The sequence below is a fragment of the Schistocerca americana genome, chromosome 9 (genome assembly GCF_021461395.2).
Source record: "Schistocerca americana isolate TAMUIC-IGC-003095 chromosome 9, iqSchAmer2.1, whole genome shotgun sequence".
NCBI lineage: Eukaryota > Metazoa > Arthropoda > Insecta > Orthoptera > Acrididae > Schistocerca > Schistocerca americana.
This window is the reverse complement of record NC_060127.1, coordinates 168320408-168342066: the sequence shown is the minus strand read 5'-3', so window position 1 is coordinate 168342066 and position 21659 is coordinate 168320408. Positions and strand designations below refer to the sequence as shown.

At 41.2% G+C, this 21659-nt stretch overlaps 1 protein-coding gene across 3 annotated transcripts in view; it reads left to right on the top strand.

Annotated features, from left to right (window-relative positions):
* Positions 1–21659, top strand: part of LOC124551234 — a 317793-nt gene that overhangs the window by 22373 nt on the left and 273761 nt on the right. For all 3 annotated transcript variants that reach the window (XM_047126226.1, XM_047126227.1, XM_047126228.1), the window contains exons 3-4: positions 10657–10719; positions 18277–18333. In XM_047126226.1, the coding sequence (XP_046982182.1) occupies positions 10657–10719; positions 18277–18333 (120 nt within the window). The remainder of the gene's footprint in view (positions 1–10656; positions 10720–18276; positions 18334–21659) is intronic.

Sequence of the window (21659 nt, the reverse complement as noted above, 5' to 3'; positions counted from 1 at the left end):
TGGTACACAATGTAGTGATCTGATGGCAGGGTGTGAGTATGGTGAATGCCCGGTTAATGTCATCTGCCAGCATATGTAGTACCAACAGTAAAATTCGGAGATAGTGGTGCTATGGTGTGGTCATGTTTTTCGTGGAGGGGGCTTGAAGCCCTTGTTGTTTTGCATAGAATTATCACAGCAGAGTCCTACACTGATGTTTTAAGCACCTTCTTGCTTCCCACTGTTGAAGAGCAATTCGGGGATGGTGATTGCATCTTGCAACACAATCGAGTACCTGTTCATAATGCAAGGCCTGTGACGGAGTGGTTACATGACAATAACATCCCTGTAATGAACTGGCCTGCACAGAGTCCTCACCTGAATCCTATAGAACACCTTTGAGATGTTTTGGAACGCAGACTTCATCCCAAGCCTCACCGACTGACATTGATACCTCTACTCAGTGCCGCACTCCATGAAGAATGGGGTGACACTCTTCAAGAACAAGGAACATTCCACCACTTGATTGAATGTGGGCCTAGGAGAGTGGAAATTGTCATCAAGGCTAGGGGTGGGCCAACACCATATTGAATTCCAACATTACCGATGGAGGGCGCCAGGAACTTGTAAGTCATTTTCAGCCAGGTGTCCGGATATTTTTGATCACATAGTGTATGTCTGATACATAACATGTGGCTGGGTAACATGTAAGTCCCAGTTCCGTGCCAACAGGTGGGGTTCAAACGCACCTCCTGGTATAGGCCAGGCCCAAGGAGGGGCTACCTTCCCAAATTGCTGATTCATCCCTCTTGTCAGGTGTTTATCAGATGTGACCTGAGATGTGAACAATCACCTAAGGTGGCAGCACCCCCTTGAAGAGGGGCCCCCAGTTGGAAGGAGCGCACCATCGGAGGTGCTGGCGATTATGGGGGATTTTCTGGCAATGAGCCATCCTCTTCAGAATCAACATTTACAAAACATAAATGGAATAAGGCTAACAATTCAAAGACCCTTCCAGCTGCACCACGGTTCTTCATGGTTTCACGTTCTGGTGACGGTCAGTACTTCGCAATGGTAAATTCGTTTATTATTCAGAAACGTGTTGATATAATTGCTGGCTGTGTGAAATCCTTTTCTCGTTTATGGAATGGCACTCTGCTGTTGGAGACTATTTCTGATTTTCAAGCAGAACAACTGCGTGCCACCTCGTTTCTCCGTGGCTATCCTGTTCATGTCGAGGCCCGTAGAACTCTTAATTCTTCCCATGGTGTTATTTACACTAGACTGCTTGACGGTCTGAGCGAGACCGAAATCCAATCCTACCGCTCTGATCAGGGTGTCATTGCTGTCCATCGGGTGATGAAAATTTTAGATTCTGCCTTAGTGCCCACACAAACTCTTTTTCTCACCATTGATAGGGTGGTCCTTCTGTCCAAGATCAAAGCAGGTTCTGAAATTATTACAGTCCGACAGTACATTCCGAAACCCGATGCACTGATACCAATGTTATCATTTCAACCGTAGAAGAACATCTTGTTGACACCCAGACAAATGCATAACCTGTGGTAGGGATCCTCCCGAGGGCGATTGTCCATCTCCTCCCCACTGTATCAACTGCAATGGTGGCCATGCCGCCGCCTCTTGGGTTTGTTCCATGTATCTTGATGAGCAAGCTGCCCAGGAGATTCAGGTAAAGGAAAAAGTAGCTTACCCAGGCGCTCGCAAGTTATGGGCTAGTCGCAAACCCTCCTTTCTCTCACCTGGCACTTACAGTTCTGTTCTTGCTACCCTTTGCTCCGTGAAGGACATGGCCCCGCAGACATGCAACCTCAATTTCAGCTCTGATGTTGTGAAATTGCCCAGTGTCAAGGTAGCATCGCCATCCCCTTGTCCAGCTGTGCAACAATCCATCAAACTCTCACCTCAAGTGGCGATGCAACCAGCTGTAGCTGGTAGGCCGGAAAGGACAGTAGTAGTGCTAGTGTGAAGACTTCTTACATCCTTCCAGCCAACCAGCATCTGAGTCCTCCTCTGCTAACCAGAAAGGATCGAAGAAGTCCAACAAAGCCAAACGGTCTTCTCCTTCGCCGACTCGAAGATCCTCTTCAACAGTGTTGCCATGTGATACCTTAGCCCAGCTAGCCTCCATGTCTCCAGCACGCACCACCAACTGTTTTTCTGCACTGGACTCCACAGACCAACAGCCCCAGCAAGCCAATGCTTCTGTGGACCACATGGAGCAGGATCCTCCTGGCTTCGTGAAGTGGTCCTTGTTAACCTTGGCCTTCATTTGCTTCCTAAGGACACTACTCCAGCCTTGCTCTATCACCTTCAGTTTCACGACCTTTGAATGGAACTTCGCGATAGTACCTTTGTGTATACTGATGGCTCTCACACTGACTGTGGCGTCGGGCGTGCCTTTGTCATTGGCACCAATGTTTTTCGATATCGGCTTCTGGCACACTGCTCAGTGTTTACAGCCGAGGTCTTCGGCCTGTATCAGGCTACAGAGTACTACCAGCGACACAGACTTTTTAATTGTGTCCTCAGCTCAGACTCTCTCAGCACCCTTCAAAGTCTGTGTGTGCTGTACACCGCCCATCCCTTGGTGCAACGGATCCAGGAAACCTGTCACTTGCTCACTCTTGGTTGAGCCACTATATTGTTCATGCGGATTCCTGGTCACGTTGGTCTGCCAGGAAACGAGGCCACTGACACTGCTGCCAAGTCTGCAGTCCTTGTACCTCAGTCCACTAGTTCCTATATTCCCTCCAATGATCTCTGTGTTGCCGCCTGTCAGGAGATGGTGTCACTTTCTCTTCACCATTGGTCCTCCCTTCAAGGCAATAAGCTCTGGATCATTAATCCTCTCCCAGCAGCACGGATAACCTCCTCTTGGCCCTCCCACCGGAAGGAGATCATTTTAACTAGGTTGTGTATTGGGCACTGCCTTTTTAGCCATCACCATTTGATAAGTGGCTCTCCCACATCACTTTGTATACTTTGAACCCAAGTTTTAACTGTCCGCCACTTCCTGACGGAGTGCCCACTTTTTAACCGTTTATGTTCCCACTTGAATTTGCCGTCTTAAGTTATCAGCTGTTTTAGCAATTGATGCACGATCTGTTGACCGTGTTTTACTTTTTATCCATTATAGCAATATGGCAAAGGCCATTTAATTTTTAGATCTGGACCTCTGTTTCTGTGTGGTGTCTTTTGTAGTGCTTTCTCCACGTCACTGTTTTTAGCTGTCTTCTCTTATGTCGATTGGGATTGACTTAGTCATTTTTTAATGCCTCTCTGTTTTCGTGTTCTGTAGTTTTGATTTGTACGTCTATGACCCCAGTTGTTTTTGCACCGTAAAACACAACCAAACAATGGCTCAGTTAGTGACAGAATGGCACTAAAAAACAATGGATCTGGGTTTCAGTCACTGCATGGCTGTGATCTGTTCATCAGTTTCATTTCAATTTATGAATAACTGCAGATTTAAAGTTTCACTTAGCATATCTCATATATGAATATAATAGAGGGAAACATTCCACGTGGGAAAAATATATCTAAAAAGAAAGATGATGAAACTTACCAAACAAAAGCGCTGGCAGGTCGATAGACACACAAACAAACACAAACATACACACAAAATTCTAGCTTTCGCAACCAATGGTTGCCTCGTCAGGAAAGAGGGAAGGAGAAGGAAAGACAAAAGGATATGGGTTTTAAGGGAGAGGGTAAGGAGTCATTCCAATCCCGGGAGCGGAAAGACTTACCTTAGGGGGACAAAAGGACAGGTATACACTCGCACACACACACATATCCATCCACACATACACAGTGTATGTGTGGATGGATATGTGTGTGTGTGTGCGAGTGTATACCTGTCCTTTTGTCCCCCTAAGGTAAGTCTTTCCGCTCCCGGGATTGGAATGACTCCTTACCCTCTCCCTTAAAACCCATATCCTTTTGTCTTTCCTTCTCCTTCCCTCTTTCCTGACGAGGCAACCATTGGTTGCGAAAGCTAGAATTTTGTGTGTATGTTTGTGTTTGTTTGTGTGTCTATCGACCTGCCAGCGCTTTTGTTTGGTAAGTTTCATCATCTTTCTTTTTAGACATATCTCATATATGTTAGATATGTGCAATATCAGTTAGTTTAGTATTTGTAAAAGTTTCCATGTGCATAAATATTTGATTAATCTAGCAGAAATTAATGTTACTACACAGTTATTTCATACTTGTAATGTCTAATCCAGCTCTCACCAGTTAGGGCTATAAACAGATGCTGTTTAGTGAAGCAGGGCATACACCTGAATAAGATTGGGAACACACACACACACACACACACACACACACACACACAGAGAGAGAGAGAGAGAGAGAGAGAGAGAGAGAGAGAGAGAGAGAGAGAGAGAGAGAGAGATGCTGTTCTGATTCCCAGAACTGTTGGGCCACTATGTCTGGAGATACATCTCCCCCCCCCCCCCCCCCCCCCCCCCTCACCACCTCCGTCCTCCTTTTCTGTACGTGTGTGTGTTATTATATTATCCAACACTATACTCTAATCTGCCTGCCTTCTGCTCCATGCCTGCTTTATGTCATGAGTTAGAAACCATTCTAAATCATATTGGCATTGTTATTCCATCCCATATTTTCAATATGTAAAAAAGCAGGCATACAACATTGTGTAAAATTGATTCATACGCCGATTCTTATATAGTACATCAATTTAGACTAAAATGTGTTAACAGCTCTGTAGTTTTCATTGTGGCACATGATGCAGAGTGTCTGTGTGTGTGGGGGGGATGCGGGGGGGGGGGGGGGGGGGGGGGGCGCGTTGTGCAGTTGTCAGAAAATGATCTCAGTTTAGCACTAGAAAGACTGGCGGTTGTGGTCTGTCTAGTATGACTAACCCACCATTTTGATGGGTGCAGTTTTATTTGCCTTTTTAAAATAGTAAACAAATTTGGATGTCTACCAGTTTGTTTCATACTATTTATCCAGTTTACCAGGATATAGTTTCATTTTTTCTGGAAAATTACATGGTGAAATGAACATTTTGTACTAAGAATTAATCCAAATATATAACAAAATGTGAAATGGATAACTTTTTTTTAGGAAAATGTGTTGTAATATAAAATTTTGAATAGCACAGTATACAGGATGAGTCAGGAGATAAGTTAAATGCTTTGAGGGTTGATAGTATTAGTAATTCTGAACAAAAAAGCTTCATGTGAACATATGCCCTATTTCAAATGGTTTCCGAGGTAGAACACATAATTACTATCATTTATGTACCTCTCTCTTGAAAAACTCAGAAACTGCATGCTCCTGTGAAAATGTGTTGCAGTACAAAACTAAACTACATTAATTTTCCTATAAAATGGCCCTATTCATTTTTTTACTAGGATAATAGTTTGCATGACAAGAGCATGAGAATGTTGAAAGTCTCATGCAATGTACATGCACTGTAATGTGGGTACTTTTGTAGGCCAGTTTGATGTAGTTTCCCGACTTGATAGACCAGAAGTGTCCTGTATCAAATTGTTCATCCCAGTTTCCTCTTCACTGCTGTGGTGTGCAATAAATATTAAGTGTCTGAATAATACAAAAGATAGACCAAATAACAATGTACATTTAATGTGTTCTATCTCGGAAACCATTTGGAATAGGGCACATGTCCATGCAAGGCTTTTTGTTCAAAATCACTAATACTATCATCCTTCAAAGCATGAACCTATTCCTGTGACTCACCCTGTATAATAATCTGCTGTGTGTGTTTTCAGTATTGCTCAAAAATTGTCCACAAGCACACTTCCTGCACTTTGTTCATAATATTGTGAACATTGCTATCTTGTGGTACTGTTTTACTTATCTACCATCTTGCGTATAAACTGATGTCTGCTTACTTTTTTGCCTGCTACTTCCTTATAGAATGCCTATGCATTAATAGCGGCATAATCCAATGTATTGAAGAAAATATGCATGGGCCATCTGTGACATCCATATTTTATAGTAACTTTGTTATGCATTGAACTCAAAACAAGCACATTTTTATTCTTTTTCCCCAGTAGCATGTTAGACTCATGTCACCTGAATTATGATGTACATACTGAGGTGCCAGAACATTATGACCTTATAGCTGGTATGTCTGCCTTTGACATGGATAATAGCAGTGACACATTGTGGCATGGACACACACACACACACACACACACACACACACACGTCACCTATTTCCTTTAAATTCCAGGATGTGGTGTGATGAACTCTGACGCCATGTTCTATCACATCCCAGATGTGTTTGATTGGGTTCAGATCTAGGTTCTAGGTTCAGTCAGCACATAAATTGGAACTAATGACTGTGTCCATCGAACTATTCCATCACACTCCTGGCCTTGTGACCAAAGTGCATTATCGCCACATTCCAAACATGGGTTTTGCCTGGGATTGAGCGACACAGTTCCTAACAAAAGGCTTAGCAGTTTGATTGTAATGAGAGGGAGACTGTTGACCTAGCTAAGATGCTACAAATTCTGGTGTGAAAGATAAAAGGCCAGGAGATAACTGAAGTAACTCTCCAAAAATGTTTAACATTCTAAACTCAAGAGTCCCACGGCTACTGCCTGTATGCCCATCAGCTCTTGTTGCTAATCCTGCAATGAGCTATGACTTTCCCAGCTGCCTGCCAGGAGCACCTCATGTCAGTCTATATTCAAACTTTTCTGTAGCACTCTCTGTCACAATTTCCTCTGGAGCATCCTGCTCCCAAGTTTTGTTCACATTTCCCCTTTGACCCCACCAGCTGTTACCATCACTTAATGTCGAAGGCTACTTGCCTCCTTATTGGCTTTAAATGTGCACCATTTTTCACTGGCTCTTAAGAGGCTGGATGGAGGGGTGAGATGCCTCTCTTTAAAATGTCACGCACTGTGTCCTAAGTCCTTTGTTAGCATCTCGTGACATAGTGCTGTCCCCACCAGAAGGCGCTCTCTCTCTCTCTCTCTCTCTCTCTCTCTCTCTCTCTCTCTTTCTCTAACCAGAAGTGCTGTTTGCCTATTAAATTTAATTCCAATGTTTATAAAGTCCTCTTTGTGCGTCGTGCTTACTATTGGCTCTTTTGTTATTGATGGTTGCCCATTTTGTTATTGACAATGTGCTTCAGGCTTGGCTTTACTCATGGATCTAACATTGTCTTGTTGAAAAATGCCACTGCGGTCAGGAAACATGATTGTCATGAAGGGATGTCTGTGGTCTGCAACCTGTGTACGATACTCATTGACCTTCATGGTGCTTTGTATGAGCTCCACTGGGCCCCCCCGGATGCTGACATGAATGTTCCCTTGAGCATAATGTAGCCACCATCAGCTTGTCTCTGTCCTGCAGTACAGATGTCAAGGAGCTGTTCCCCTGGAAGATGACAGATCTGCGTCCTCCCATCGGTATGAAGAACGTATCGGGATTCGTCAGACTATATATGCTGCCCCACTGTTCCGACATCCAGTGCTGATGGCCACGTGCCCATTTAAGTCATAGTTGCCAATGTTGTGGCGTTAATATTGCCACACGAATGGCCTGTTAGCTGTGAAGGCCTATCGTTGGGAGTGTTTAGTATACTATGTGTCCACACGCACTTATACTTTGGCCAGCATTAAAGTCTGATGTTAGTTCCACCACAGTTTGCCACGTGTCCTGTTTTACCAGTCTGCACAGCATACGATTCCAACATCAGTAATGAGGGATGGCCATCAAACCCCACGACGTCTGGATGTAGTTTCACCTTGGTTTCACCACATGTTGGAGACGGTCACCACAGCACTCCTTGAACACATGACAAATCATGCAGTTTCCAAAATGCTCATGTTGTGCCTCCAGGCCATCACAGTCTGCCCTCAGTCAAACTTGGATTGATCATGCGTGTTCCCCATTCTACACATGGACAACACTCTCACTTAGAGAACATGCACTGTGTGTGTGTCTGACTAACAGTCATGCCTCCCAGATAACACTGCTGTTGCCTGGATGGGTTTATATCAATACTAGGTCAGTGGTTATAGTTTTCTGGCTGATCATTGTACTTGTGCACAAAGGTGCTGCATTAGATTCTGCTGGTTGAGGAATTTCCTTTCTAGATATCTTTGCTGTGCCTATAATGCTTGTACTATTACATTTCAAACTTTCTATAAGGCATTTGGCTGTGAAAAATTTGTCATGTATAATATTTCTTCCTATGGAGACAATGTGTCATATAAGACGTATCAGAACATGCTCTGCAAGAGAAACACCTGTGGGGGGCATTGCTCATCTTTTGTCCAGGTAAAGAAACCCATTTACCAGGTAACTAGAATTTGTATCAGCTGCAAGCCAAAACTTTATTCCAAATTTGTCTGGTTTATTGCTCATACACTGAATGGAAGGGCATCTAGCCTTGCATGGAAACAGTTGCTCATCCACAGTTATATTTTCACATGGAATGAAACACTGCAAGTAATTGGCAATAGAAGGTTCCTACAAAGGGATTGCAGGTACAAAGCAGTCTGTCCTTCATCTTTGGGAATGTATGTCCCTTTTGTCAAATCACATAAACTGCAATACTTCAATGAATTTATTTCTGCTCATTGTGCTCTGGAAAAATGTATTCGATTATAACAGCTTCAATGGAATCTTTGGCTTCTAATGCATCAAGGCCAATGATCCAGTCATCATCACGCATTTCTTGACATGCTCTATTTTCTGCACACTTCATGTTATGACACATGCTGTCCTGTATCAGTAACATCCATATACTAGAATATACACCTTTTCTAACAGACTTCTTCGATGGCCTGTTGGTCTCAGTGGTGCTTTCAAGATGTTCTGCGATGGCCATCATCCAGGAAAGCTTGCGTAGTTGTCATGTCGTAGTCCATGTTGTTCCTTCATTAGCTGTTTCACCACTTAAGTGAGAGAGAGAGAGAGAGAGAGAGAGAGAGAGAGAGAGAGAGAGAGAGAGAGAGAGAGAGAGAGATGCTGTTCTGATTCCCAGAACTGTTGGGCCACTATGTCTGGAGATACATCCCCCCCCCCCCCCCCCCCCTCACCACCTCCGTCCTCCTTTTCTGTACGTGTGTGTGTTATTATATTATCCAACACTATACTCTAATCTGCCTGCCTTCTGCTCCATGCCTGCTTTATGTCATGAGTTAGAAACCATTCTAAATCATATTGGCATTGTTATTCCATCCCATATTTTCAATATGTAAAAAAGCAGGCATACAACATTGTGTAAAATTGATTCATACGCCGATTCTTATATAGTACATCAATTTAGACTAAAATGTGTTAACAGCTCTGTAGTTTTCATTGTGGCACATGATGCAGAGTGTCTGTGTGTGTGGGGGGGATGCGGGGGGGGGGGGGGGGGGGCGCGTTGTGCAGTTGTCAGAAAATGATCTCAGTTTAGCACTAGAAAGACTGGCGGTTGTGGTCTGTCTAGTATGACTAACCCACCATTTTGATGGGTGCAGTTTTATTTGCCTTTTTAAAATAGTAAACAAATTTGGATGTCTACCAGTTTGTTTCATACTATTTATCCAGTTTACCAGGATATAGTTTCATTTTTTCTGGAAAATTACATGGTGAAATGAACATTTTGTACTAAGAACACAGACAATTAACTTCCAATTATTATACAGTGAAATGAACTTTGCAAAGTCCTATAATGCTTTCTGAAATGTGCGTTCAAATACGGTGGTGGTGGTGGTGGTGGTGGTGGTGGTGGTGCTGGTGGTGCTGGTGTAAAGGCTATACAAACTTACCTGCTATTGGTAAAGCAACACTGATCTGCCTGTCTTTGGCCTGTTCCTGTCCAGTAGGTGCAATGTTGCTGTCTGAAGAGCTACTGATTCCATTGATGTGAGGAATCTAGTACACGTCATCAATAGTGTTCACAGTGTCATCTTCACATAATTCATAGATTTCACAAATGTGACAAGGATCATCAGATTCATCATCTGACATTGAAATAATGTTTTTGATGTTGCATCTGATGAACTAAATCTTCGAAATGCTATTATGAAGCAACTGAAATGTGGTCAACACCAGCTGTTCCACTTGTGCATAAAGCTTCCTTCCTCATTGATAAAAGGTTTGCAGAATACTGTAAACTAATCAGGAAGTCAAACAACTATATTTGCAGATAACTCTGAAAGCTGTTGTTCACATGCCCCTACCTGTCAGAATTGTGGATGGTGGTACATTAATCCACTTTTCAGAAAGGTTGTAAATGCTTTAATTCTTTTCAGATGTGTACTTCACAAATATTTATTAAGTCATACAAAAAGCAATTGTAGAATAAACTATTTACAAGCAATAAGTGTACTGAAGGAGACCATCTGTCAAAATGACAGCCACAGTCCTTTTAGTGTTAAAATAAGGCATACATACCCAAGATAGAGCTGATAAATGCTTTGAAGTCCGATACATGCTTTGAAGTATCAGGCATTGAGATAAGATATTGGCATTTATAAAAAAGTAATCATGTGAGTATCAATCCTTGTGGTAGGATAATACATTAAATGATGATGAGGACTGTTTCAACTGACAAAATAAGATAATTTTAAGTACATAAATTTTTAACTCACAAATTTAGTTTTTTCCAGCTGTGTGAATCTATGTGGACTAATTGTTTTTTCTTACCTGCAGATATCAACTGACCCTTACCAGCTACCAGAAATTGAACAGATCTACATTAAAGAAGAAAATGTTGTAAGTATTACCAATTATTACTGCCTGTGTGACCCAACATTTTTCATGCAGTTTTTAATTAAATAATTCTGTGTTTACTTTCTGCCAGTGCTAAAAGAGAGATTACACATTCATTGATTGTAAATGTATGAGGCTGTAAAAAAAAACATAGTGTAAGGTATCACATTTTATCAATTGTAAAACAGTGATAGTTTGCACACACAGCTTATAGGTGGACTGTATGAGAATGGGTCATCTACGTAACATATTGTTGAGCCACTCAAAACACTTCCATACCTGCACTATCGAAACATTGCACAGTTCGCGTTATGCCAAGTTAGGCTGGCTATACTGGATTGAAACAGTGATGTTGCAACAGTAGCCTCGATACACATAGCAGCCAGTATGGTTTAGTTCCATCTTGTAACTGTAAGCTGTTGAGCAACAGTGTATATAACAATTTGTTTTTGAATTGCTATCACATTAACAGCAAATAAACAAACACAAAATAATGTAGATATTAGCATAACAAAGCACACACTTGAAGGTAGTTATGTAGTAATGGAGCAAAGAAGTACAAAATAAGCATGTGGTGATGATTGATATCTTTAAAACAATATCATACATAGTTTACAAAATAAGTAATACAGAGATTGTAATTTCTTGCCCTACATTTTATAATGACAGTGATTCAGTAAATAACCAATATTCGTAGATTGTCACTCAGGAATTTATGGTGCAATTCGATCCAGCTCCCCATCATCACTGTTGTCTGAATCAGTGTTAAAACCCTCTTCACCATTGTCATCACCAAGCCAAGTCATTAGCTGTTCATGGTCACTGATGATTGTCTGTGCTGCTCAAGTTTTCCAATGTCCTCAACCTTTTTCCTCCATGAGGCTGCATCCACGGTCACAGGAGCTTCACACAACAGCCTTTCCACTGCTGTTATTGTAAAGGACATGTTATTGTTCCTTATGTATGTATTTACATCAAAGCACTCTATAGTTGAAATGGCAGTGATGTGGTGCCAGCCTTATTACATTATGATGCTGCTCCTTGGCAATTTTGTCTCCTACATACGTAGGCATCAGAGGATTATTTTCTTTAACAAGTGAATATAAAAGATGTTTTGCTGTACACATATCTGCAGTAATATTTTGCGTTTCTAATTACTGTACAATAACTTCTTTGCGATCATTTGTGGTTGGGGCTTTGTTCAGTATCAGTGAATGATATGGAGCATTATCCATTACAGTAGAGACAGGACACTGTTTTAAAAGGCTCCTGAACCACTCAACAAATTGTGTGGTCCATGTCTTTATGGTAATCCCCTGCTTTTTGGACCAAAAAGCTAAAAGTGCATCAGGAACAAAACCATTTGAAAAGCCTCCATAGACCATAATTAGTCTAGCTCCTCTTCCCATCAGCTGATGACCTGTAGTGCTTGGACTGTCATCTGTCCAGCATTTGCTGGCAGCTTACCTGGTTTAACATGTTTTACCTAGCCATATTGTCAAATGAACGTCTTTGTCCACAAGTTTTTGCAAGGATACGCTTTAAGCCGTAACAGTATGCACCTTTTCTGATGGGAATTTGCATCTTGTTGGTGCTTTGCAATGGAAACCTATACTTTTCAGTGCATTGTCTATGACATTTCCCCATATCTGGAAAGTTCAATTTGTTATAATGACACTAGTAACTTTGCTACAGTAAAATATTCTTTCCTGCTGTAATAATCATAAATATGCCTGTGAATTGCATAAATCTGGAAGTATGTGACTGAGTGTGGCTGCTTTCTCTTCTTTTAAGGGGTCACTAAAAATATGTTATCTGATCCAGATAGCTCAGAATCTGTACGTCTCAGGCCTGTCTCTTTCCACTTTTGCTATAACACTCCCTTAATCAGCACTGTTCTTTCACTAATTGCAAGAGTTTTTGATGTTCATTCCACTACTTTATCAGCAGGAAAACTAGACATAACCACTTACTTGTCAACTCTACCGTAAATGTTTGGTTGATACAGTTGCTGTCACATTACTGTGTGGCACAGTAAATTCAACTGTCAGCTTTGTGGCAAAAGATTTTTTTACTGGGGTTAATAAATTTCTTAACACTCTCTTACTTAGATTTTCATCCACTGCTGTCTTTACAGATAAAGTTTTCTCGTGAACTCTGTACATTGAGTATGTGGTTCTTCCTGGCAACATTATTTGTGTTAAAATTATACACACACTTTAGGATGCTTACTAAATATTTCCGATAAAGACCCAAGGTCTGAAATGAATAGTTCAGACAGTATGAAGTCGTGATTGATGGTTATATGTAATGCATGAAGAATACATTGTGGAGAGTATGGGTGGAGTCACAATTAAAGCCCCTTCATAAAAATCATATTGAGACAATGGACCAAATTGAATTTCAATTAAGATTTCATTTCTGTTAGTCCGTGACTGCTGTTCAGAAAGTAAGTTATAAAAAGAAAGCAGTACATTAAGATGTTTTTTAATTCTCTACAACTTGAATTGACAACTGTCAGCTATTTTTCTACATAACTACCTTCTTCATTAAGGCAGTTGTCAAATCGAGGAATGAATTTTTCAATGCCCTAGTTGTAGAATTTTGTCACCTTTGACAAAGGCTTTCTATTACATACTCCTTTAACTTGTAGTGATCTTGAAACCGATGGGAGAATAGCCATTTTTTTCTTTGTTAGGATCGGGTATGAATTATTGCATGGTAAATCAGAGCTGTTTGGAGGATGATCAAACCATTCCCAGTTGAATCTGTTAACCAAGATTTGTGTGCATAAGGTAGCATGTTGAGTAGCGTTACTGTGCGCAGAAGCAATGCAAGAATGCAGCTTCTCACGCTTTTTTTCTTGATGGCTCTACCAAGTTCTTTTTTGGTTTCAAAGTGAATTTCAGAGTTCACTGTAGTGCTTCTTTCCATGAAAACTGCAAGGATCCCTTTCTGTACCAAAAAAGAATTTGTCTTTAGTTGTGCAGAAAATGTTTGACACCACTTTAATGCCTTCCCTGGCCAGCTAATGTGACCCCACTCCATTGATTGGTTTTTTTGTCTCCACGTTGACGTATGCTACTCACGTATCATACCTTGTCACAGTTTAATTGAGGAATTCATCTCCTGAATCATACCACATCAGAAACATTACTACAGTTGCCAAACTCTTTGTTTTGAGGAGATCGGTTGGAAGCTATGGGACCTATCTTCCACAAAACTTGTATTAACCAATCTTATCAGTCGCAAGTTTGTGCAACACTGTCCATGATTTCAGAGGGAAAGTGATAGATAATTTTGTAATTGTGAACAAAAAATTTTCTCTGATTCTGTCCTTAAAGTTCGCAACAAGTTCATTTGTAATGACAGATGATCTTCCATTCCATTCCATTTTTCATAATGGACATTCATCCGACATTCCTGAAACAAACTGCACCTTTTCTTTCAGCACTATCACTCATTGTGTTCACCTGTATGTTGCACAAATTTCACTACGAATGTCTGCATCTTTTATGTTTTTCACACAAAGAAAATGGATTACAGCACAGAATTAACAGGCAGCAGGAATCTGCACACCAGACAGTGTCAAAACCTACTTTTCATAGAGCCCCTGTATTATCCTGTACAGTACAGTTTGAATTATTCAACTGCCACAGTAGCCGTGTCTTGAGTGATGAAAATCCACACATCACTCTCATCTTGTATCACCAGTGTGATTTCAAAATTACGGATTGACACTTATCACTTTGAACAGTTGTTATGGGTTTCAGTTCTTAGTACAAGATGAAAAGTGCTTATGATAGTAAAAAAGTAAGTATTAATGTATGATGATTAGTTTCATAACCCCAAAGTACTAAGTTTACAATGCTCTACTGTATATGTAATATTGATGCCAAATGTCATATATCCACTGCAGAAGCCACTCGTTCCTTCATCTGATCAAAATCTGATTCACCCATCTTGTATGAAATTAGTTAATGTCTTCTCCATTTGTAACCAATGAATGGAATCATAGAATGAAACAGTTATAATGGATTGGAGATGCTGAGCCGCGATAGACACAACAAAAAGATTCACACAATTAAAGGTTTCGGCCATTAAGGCCTTTGTCAGCAGTACACACACACACACACACACACACACACACACACACACACACACACACACACAAATGCAACTTGCACACATGTCTGCAGTCTCAGAGAGCTGAGACCACACTGTGAACAGCAGCACCAGTGCATGATGGGAGTGGCAGAATACCACGGTAGGAGGGGTGGGAAGGATAGTGGGCAGGACATTTCTCATTTCAGGGCACTACGAGAGGTAAGGGAACTTTCCTTGCAATACATCCTACATTCCCGTAACCCTCCTGGTCTCAACCTTCGGTAGTCACTGTCCCCACCCATCCAGCCCTCTCCCTGTTCCCATTCCAGCATTACACAGCCATCATTTCACCGCCACACCCAGTTTTTTAATCTCTTTCTTTTCTCTCCTTTCCGCTACTTACCCCCTCCCCCCTCCGCACCTTCTCTCCTGACCTCCGTCTAATCTGTAACACTTGACAGTCCGCCACTCCCACCATACTATCCTTCCTCCTCCCCGCCCCAGCCTCCTCCTTACCCCCACCCAGTCACCACTCCCATCATGCACTGGTGCTGCTGTTCGCAGTTTGGTCTCAGCTCTCTGAGACTGCAGACGTGTGTGTGCAAGTTGCTTGCGTGTGTGTGTGTGTGTGTGTGTGTGTGTGTGTGTGTGTGTGTCTGTCTACAACTGACAAAGGCCTTAATGGCGAAAAGCTTTAATTGTGTGTCTTTTTGTTGTGCCTATCTGCGACTCAGCATCTCCGCTATATGGTGAATAGCAACTTATCTTCTCTGGTATTGTTACATTCCATTCTGGATTTTCCATTGTTTGAGTTATAATGAATTCTCATATTGTATGAATTCATGGTTTTTGTGGAAGCTTTTGACTGTTTCAGGTAAACTAAACAGTGTTTCCAAAACTAAGTTTCCAGAGTGTGTAAAAAGGAAAGTTCACTTCCAGAATGTGCTACATTTTGACTGATAGTGATATGTGAATTTCAAAGTGAAAACCATTCATAAACTGAGGCCTCTTTGAGGGCAGATGAGAAATACATGATGAGAATTGTTAGAAGAGACTCGAAAACAAACAAATTGATCAGATAGCAGACTGGAGAGGAAAACAAAATTATGATGATGGTAAAGAATACACACATGGTGGTGATGAGTGAGACAGGTGCATGGATGGTAGGAGGCAGACAAGGGAAGTTCGTTGTAGGGTTCCAAGAGATAAGGAAAGGATGTATTATTGAAAAGTGGGTTGATGACATTAGAAAGCGTATGGGAGTCACATGAATGTGTATAAAACGAAGAGCATAAAGTAAGGGAAAGTTTAGAGCAGGCCTTTCTCCAGCACTTGATGCTGAATTGCTGCTGCTGATCGTGATGTATCTTTGCTGAATAAGGTTTCAGTAATAACTTGGGCTTTCAGTGACTTCCTCGGTCACCACCATCGGGCTGTGATAATCTTAACTGATGCAAAGGTGTTACTTCGTAGTTAACAAAAATGAAATTACATTATGATGAAATCTTGTAAAAGCTGTGGAATGTAGATGAGGTACTAGGGATTATGGAGATGTCTGTGATAGGTAGTTGCTAATAGTGCACTGCTCCCGTTAAAAAATAATTAGGTTTATTTCTCTGAAGCAGTTGTAGTTCAAGAAACCTTCAATAATTAAAGAGACGAGTTGATGTAGAAATGAAACAGTTTATAGGGGGAGTACTGTTTTTACATGACTGTAGATTGTCATTGCTGGGATTAGCTGAAAACAGTTGATGGATAAAAATTGTCCTGTTTGTAAGCTCTGTATTACATTTAATGATGGCATGTCTCCTTGAAGTTTTAAATTAGTTTGACAATGTTCAGTTACTATTATTATTGTTATCATCATCATCATCATCATCATCATCGTCATCCCCCGCCCCCATTCCAGAGGTGAAGAACCTAGTTAAAATGTGTTCTTGAATGATTTTACAGTATGGTGAAAGTTGTGTGAACCACAGGAATTTTTATTAATGGATAGAGCAGTTCAAAAATGGTTGAACCTCAATCAGCTACACCCAGGCTAGGCAGTTGAAGTGTCAACTCCTTTTCTTCAAATCCACATTGACGACACTGTTCATGAACGCTTATGTATCAACAGTTGATAGTCGTAACACAACACTTCAGGTGTTCATCATGAGCCCGAGATAAAACTTGTAACAGATATTCTTGGGAAAGCCACAAGGGGCTCCTATAACCTCCAAACTGATAGGAAATACGTTCATTGTAGTTGCGTTTACTTTGCCATTTTTGGAAAAAATACTATGATTAGAAATTATTCTCTTGCAGAAGCACTTAAATTATTTGCTGCATGTATGTACACTGACTTAGCAATTGTCATGGGACAGGCACATAATATCACGTGGGGCCACGTCTGGTCCTGCAGGCTGCAGTGACAAGCCATGAAAGTGAGTCTACAAGTCCCTGGTACTCTTCTGGAAGCAGCTGACACCAAATCATTTGCAGGGTGGCAACCAATTGTGGTCTGTTCATGGGTGCAGTATCCATAACACAGAACCTGCATTCCTTGACATCCCAGATTCGAGTTCAAATCTGGACTCCGGGGTGGCCATCTCAGTCTTTGAATTGCCCTGCATGTTTGTGGAACCATTCCCAGGTTACATCAGAGTGATGTGGTAGGACTGTCAGGGTATTGGAAGGCCAAAAATGGGTGTAGATGGTCCCCAAGCAGATCAACATTTCCCGGGCCATTCAAAGTTCATTCAGGAAAACCTAGAGGGCCCACTCCGTACCAGGGAAATGCACCCCAAACCACAAGAGACACCGTCGCCTTGGAACATATATTTTTGGCAAGTGGGGTCCATGAAGTCCATCTGTCGTGACTGTCGACAAATGCAAGCTGTAGTGCCCGATGACATCAGGTTAACAGTGGCACTTGTGTGCGATGCTGGCTCCCACACCCCATGGAACCCATGTTCCTGTGGATTGTCCACTGGAAGACGCGTCATCCTGTGTTGAATTGAACCATGATTTGTTGCACTGTTGCCCTCCTGTTTCTAGACAATCTGTCTCGTGCATCACCAGTCACGGTCATTGAGAATGGTTGCACAACTGGTAGTTTGTCTGTTGTGAACTGTGACACCCTCATTCAACCATTCACTATTTACTGTCGACACAATATAATGTGTGAAGCCAAATTCGTGCACCACTGTGGAAATTGAAATTCCCATGTGATGGGCTCCAACAACCATACACCATTTGAACAGCGTCAGCTCCTGATGACATTACAGGTTACTCTTTCAGAGGCACTTCTCAGAAGGTCTTGTATTGAACTGCATCTGGCACAGGGGTGTGTTACGCATGGAACATACCTGTGCCATCTGTGGCCCACTATCCCATGATGTTTGCTAAGTCTGTGTGTATAGTGTGTTATGGATGAAGCTAAATGAATATAACTCACATTAACTTTTGCAGAAATTGGAAACTCCTGAAGATAATGATGCACGTGACCCACTAAATGTGGAGGAAGATGTAAGTGATGCCTTGTTTTATAGTAGTCCAGATTTAATTCCTATAATTAGTAATGTACAAGGAGTAATCATAAAGTTTTATTTATTATTTTGAAAAAAAAAAGTTACAAAATTTTTTTTTCTTATTTGTTTTGCAGGTGTGTGTTTGCAATCATGGTACATATTCTAAACCTTCTACCACAGAGCTAAAACAAAATGTGTTGAAGTGGAGAAGGGGTGTGTCATTCTGTTTTAATTCCCATAGCTGTGGATTACAGTACTAAGCACGGGGTTTGAATGTGTACCAGCATTGCAAATGTGTACCTGTAAACGAAGAAAGTAGTATTTAATTTTATTTTTAGAGGGTATAATTAAAACTTCATGACAACACCCTCCTAATTAGATCAGTACTTGTCATATTCAGTAGTTTGTGTGCTGTACTGAAATAGCCTACAGTGGCTGTGTTCTGCTTGTTAATCTGTAGCTCGTATCATTCCACATCCTTGTAGGCTCCCGTTCATGATGCGATAAACGGAAAGTGATGTGTTACTGTTTACAAAATGCCTTGCTTTTTCTCTGTTTCAAATCAGTGTCTACCTAGGAATCAGAAACACACAAATTCTGCATCTGTATACAAGATTCACAAACCATCCTACACCACGCAGTGAAGAGTAGCTTTTACTGCTGCTAGTCATTAAATTTCCTGTTACAAGAAAAAATGGAGTGAGGGAAAAATGACTATCTATACGCATCCTATGAGCCCTGATTTCTCTTGTCTTTGCAGTCCTTATGCAAATTGTATCTTGGGCACAGTAGCACTATTCTACAGCCGGCCACTAATAGTATGTTGTGGAAAGAATGTCATCTCTCCACTGAGGATTCCAATTTGTGTTAATGAACATTTCCATAATTCGTGTTGATAGGACCTACCATTAACAAACCTAGCAACACACCTCTGAATTACTTCGATGTCTTGCTTCAGTGGCAGTGTAGCACCGTATCACTACTCTTTAATCCAACATGTTAGGTATCCCAAACTGCCTTCCCTACAACCAAACTCATGTGCTCATTCCATTTCACATCACTTTGCAACTTTACATGTAGATGTTTCAATGGATTGGGGGTAAGAAATGAAAGAGGAAGCCACCTGGTAGAATTCTGCACAGAGCATAACTTAATCATAGCTAACACTTGGTTCAAGAATCATAAAAGGAGATTGTGTACATGGAAGAAACGTGGAGATACTGATAGGTTTCAGATAGAGTATATAATGGTAAGACAGATATTTAGGAACCAGGTTTTAAATTGTAAGAAATTTCCAAGGGCGGATGTGAACTTTGACCACAATCTTTTGGTTATGAACTGTAGATTAAAACTGAAGAAACTGCAAAGAGGTGACAATTTAAGGAGATAGAACCTGGATAAACTGACTAAACCAGAGGTTGTACAGAGTTTCAGGGAGAGAACCACTTGTATGAATATCAAGAGCTCAGACGGAAACCCAGTTCTATGCAAAGAAGGGAAAGCAGAAAGGTGGAAGGAGTATATAGAGGGTCTATACAAGGGCGATATACTTGAGGGTAATATTATGGAAATGGAAGAGGATGTAGATGAAGATGAAATGGGAGATATGATACTGCTTGAAGAGTTTGACAGACCACTGAAAGACCTGAGTCGAAACAAGGTCCCTGGAGTAGACAACATTCCATTAGAACTACTGATAGCCTTGGGAGAGCCAGTCCTGACAAAACTCTACCATCTGGTGAGCAAAATGTATGAGAAAGGCAAAATACTCTCAGACTTCAAGAAGAATATAGTAATTCCAATCCCAAAGAAAGCAGATGTTGACAGATGTGAAAATTACCGAACTATCAGTTTAATAAGTCACGGCTGCAATATACTAACACGAATTCTTTACAGGCGAATGGAAAAACTGATAGAAGCCGACCTCGGGGAAGATCAGTTTGGATTCCATAGAAATGTTGGAACACGTGAGGCAATACTGACCCTACGACTTATCTTAGAAGAAAGGTTAAGGAAAACAAACCTACGTTTCCAGCATTTGTAGACTTAGAGAAAGCTTTTGACAATGTTGACTGGAATACTCTCAAATTCTGAAGGAAGGTGGCAGGGGTAAAATACAGGGAGCGAAAGGCTATTTACAATTTGTACAGAAACCAGATGGCAGTTATAAGAGTCGAGGGGCATGAAAGGGTAGCAGTGGTTGGGAACGGAGTCAGACAGGGTTGTAGCCTATCCCCGATGTTATTCAATCTGTATATTTAGCAAGCAGTGAAGGAAACAAGAGAAAAATTCGGAGTAGGCGGAGAAGAAATAAAAACTTTGAGGTTCGCCGATGACATTGTAATTCTGTCAGAGACAGCAACGGACTTGGAAGAGCAGTTGAACGGAAAGGACAGTGTCTTGAAAGGAGGATATAAGATGAACACCAACAAAAGCAAAACGAGGATAATGGAATTAAGTCGGGTGATGCTGAGGGTATTAGATTAGGAAATGAGACACTTAAAGTAGCAAAGGACTTTTTCTATTTGGGGAGCAAAATAACTGATGATGGTCGAAGTAGAGAGGATATAAAATGTAGACTGGCAATGGCAAGGAAAGCGTTTCTGAAGAAGAGAAAGTTGTTAACATCGAGTATAGATTTAAATGTCATGAAGTCGTTTCTGAAACTATTCGTGTGGAGTGTAGCCATGTATGGAAGTGAAACATGGACGATAAATAGTTTGGACAAGAAGAGAATAGAAGCTTTCAAAATGTGGCGCTACAGAAGAATGCTGAAGATTAGATGGGTAGATCACATAACTAATGATGAAGTATTGAATAGAATTGGGGAGAAGAGGAGCTTGTGGCACAACTTGACAAGCAGAAGGGATCGGTTGGTAGGACATGTTCTGAGGCATCAAAGGATCACCAATTTAGTGTTGAAGGGCAGTGTGGAGGGTAAAAATCATAGAGGGATACTAAGAGATGAATACACTAAGCAGATTCAGAAGGATGTAGGCTGCAGTACGTACTGGGAGATGAAGCAGCTTGCACGGGGTAGAGTAGCATGGAGAGCTGCATCAAACCAGTCTCAGGACTGAAGAAGAAGAAGAAGAAGAAGAAGAAGAAGAAGACGACGACGTCATTTAAATGATGTGGCTGTGGTAAGCAGCCTACCACTAACTCTGTATTCAAATATTACATCATTGTTATTCCTTGTCGTCTTCATTAAGCTGCATTTTTCCACATTTGGAGCAACCTGCCATTCATCACACCAAATAGAATTTCTGTCCAAGTAATGCTGTATCCTCCTGGAGTCACTCATTGGCAACACTTCCCCTTACA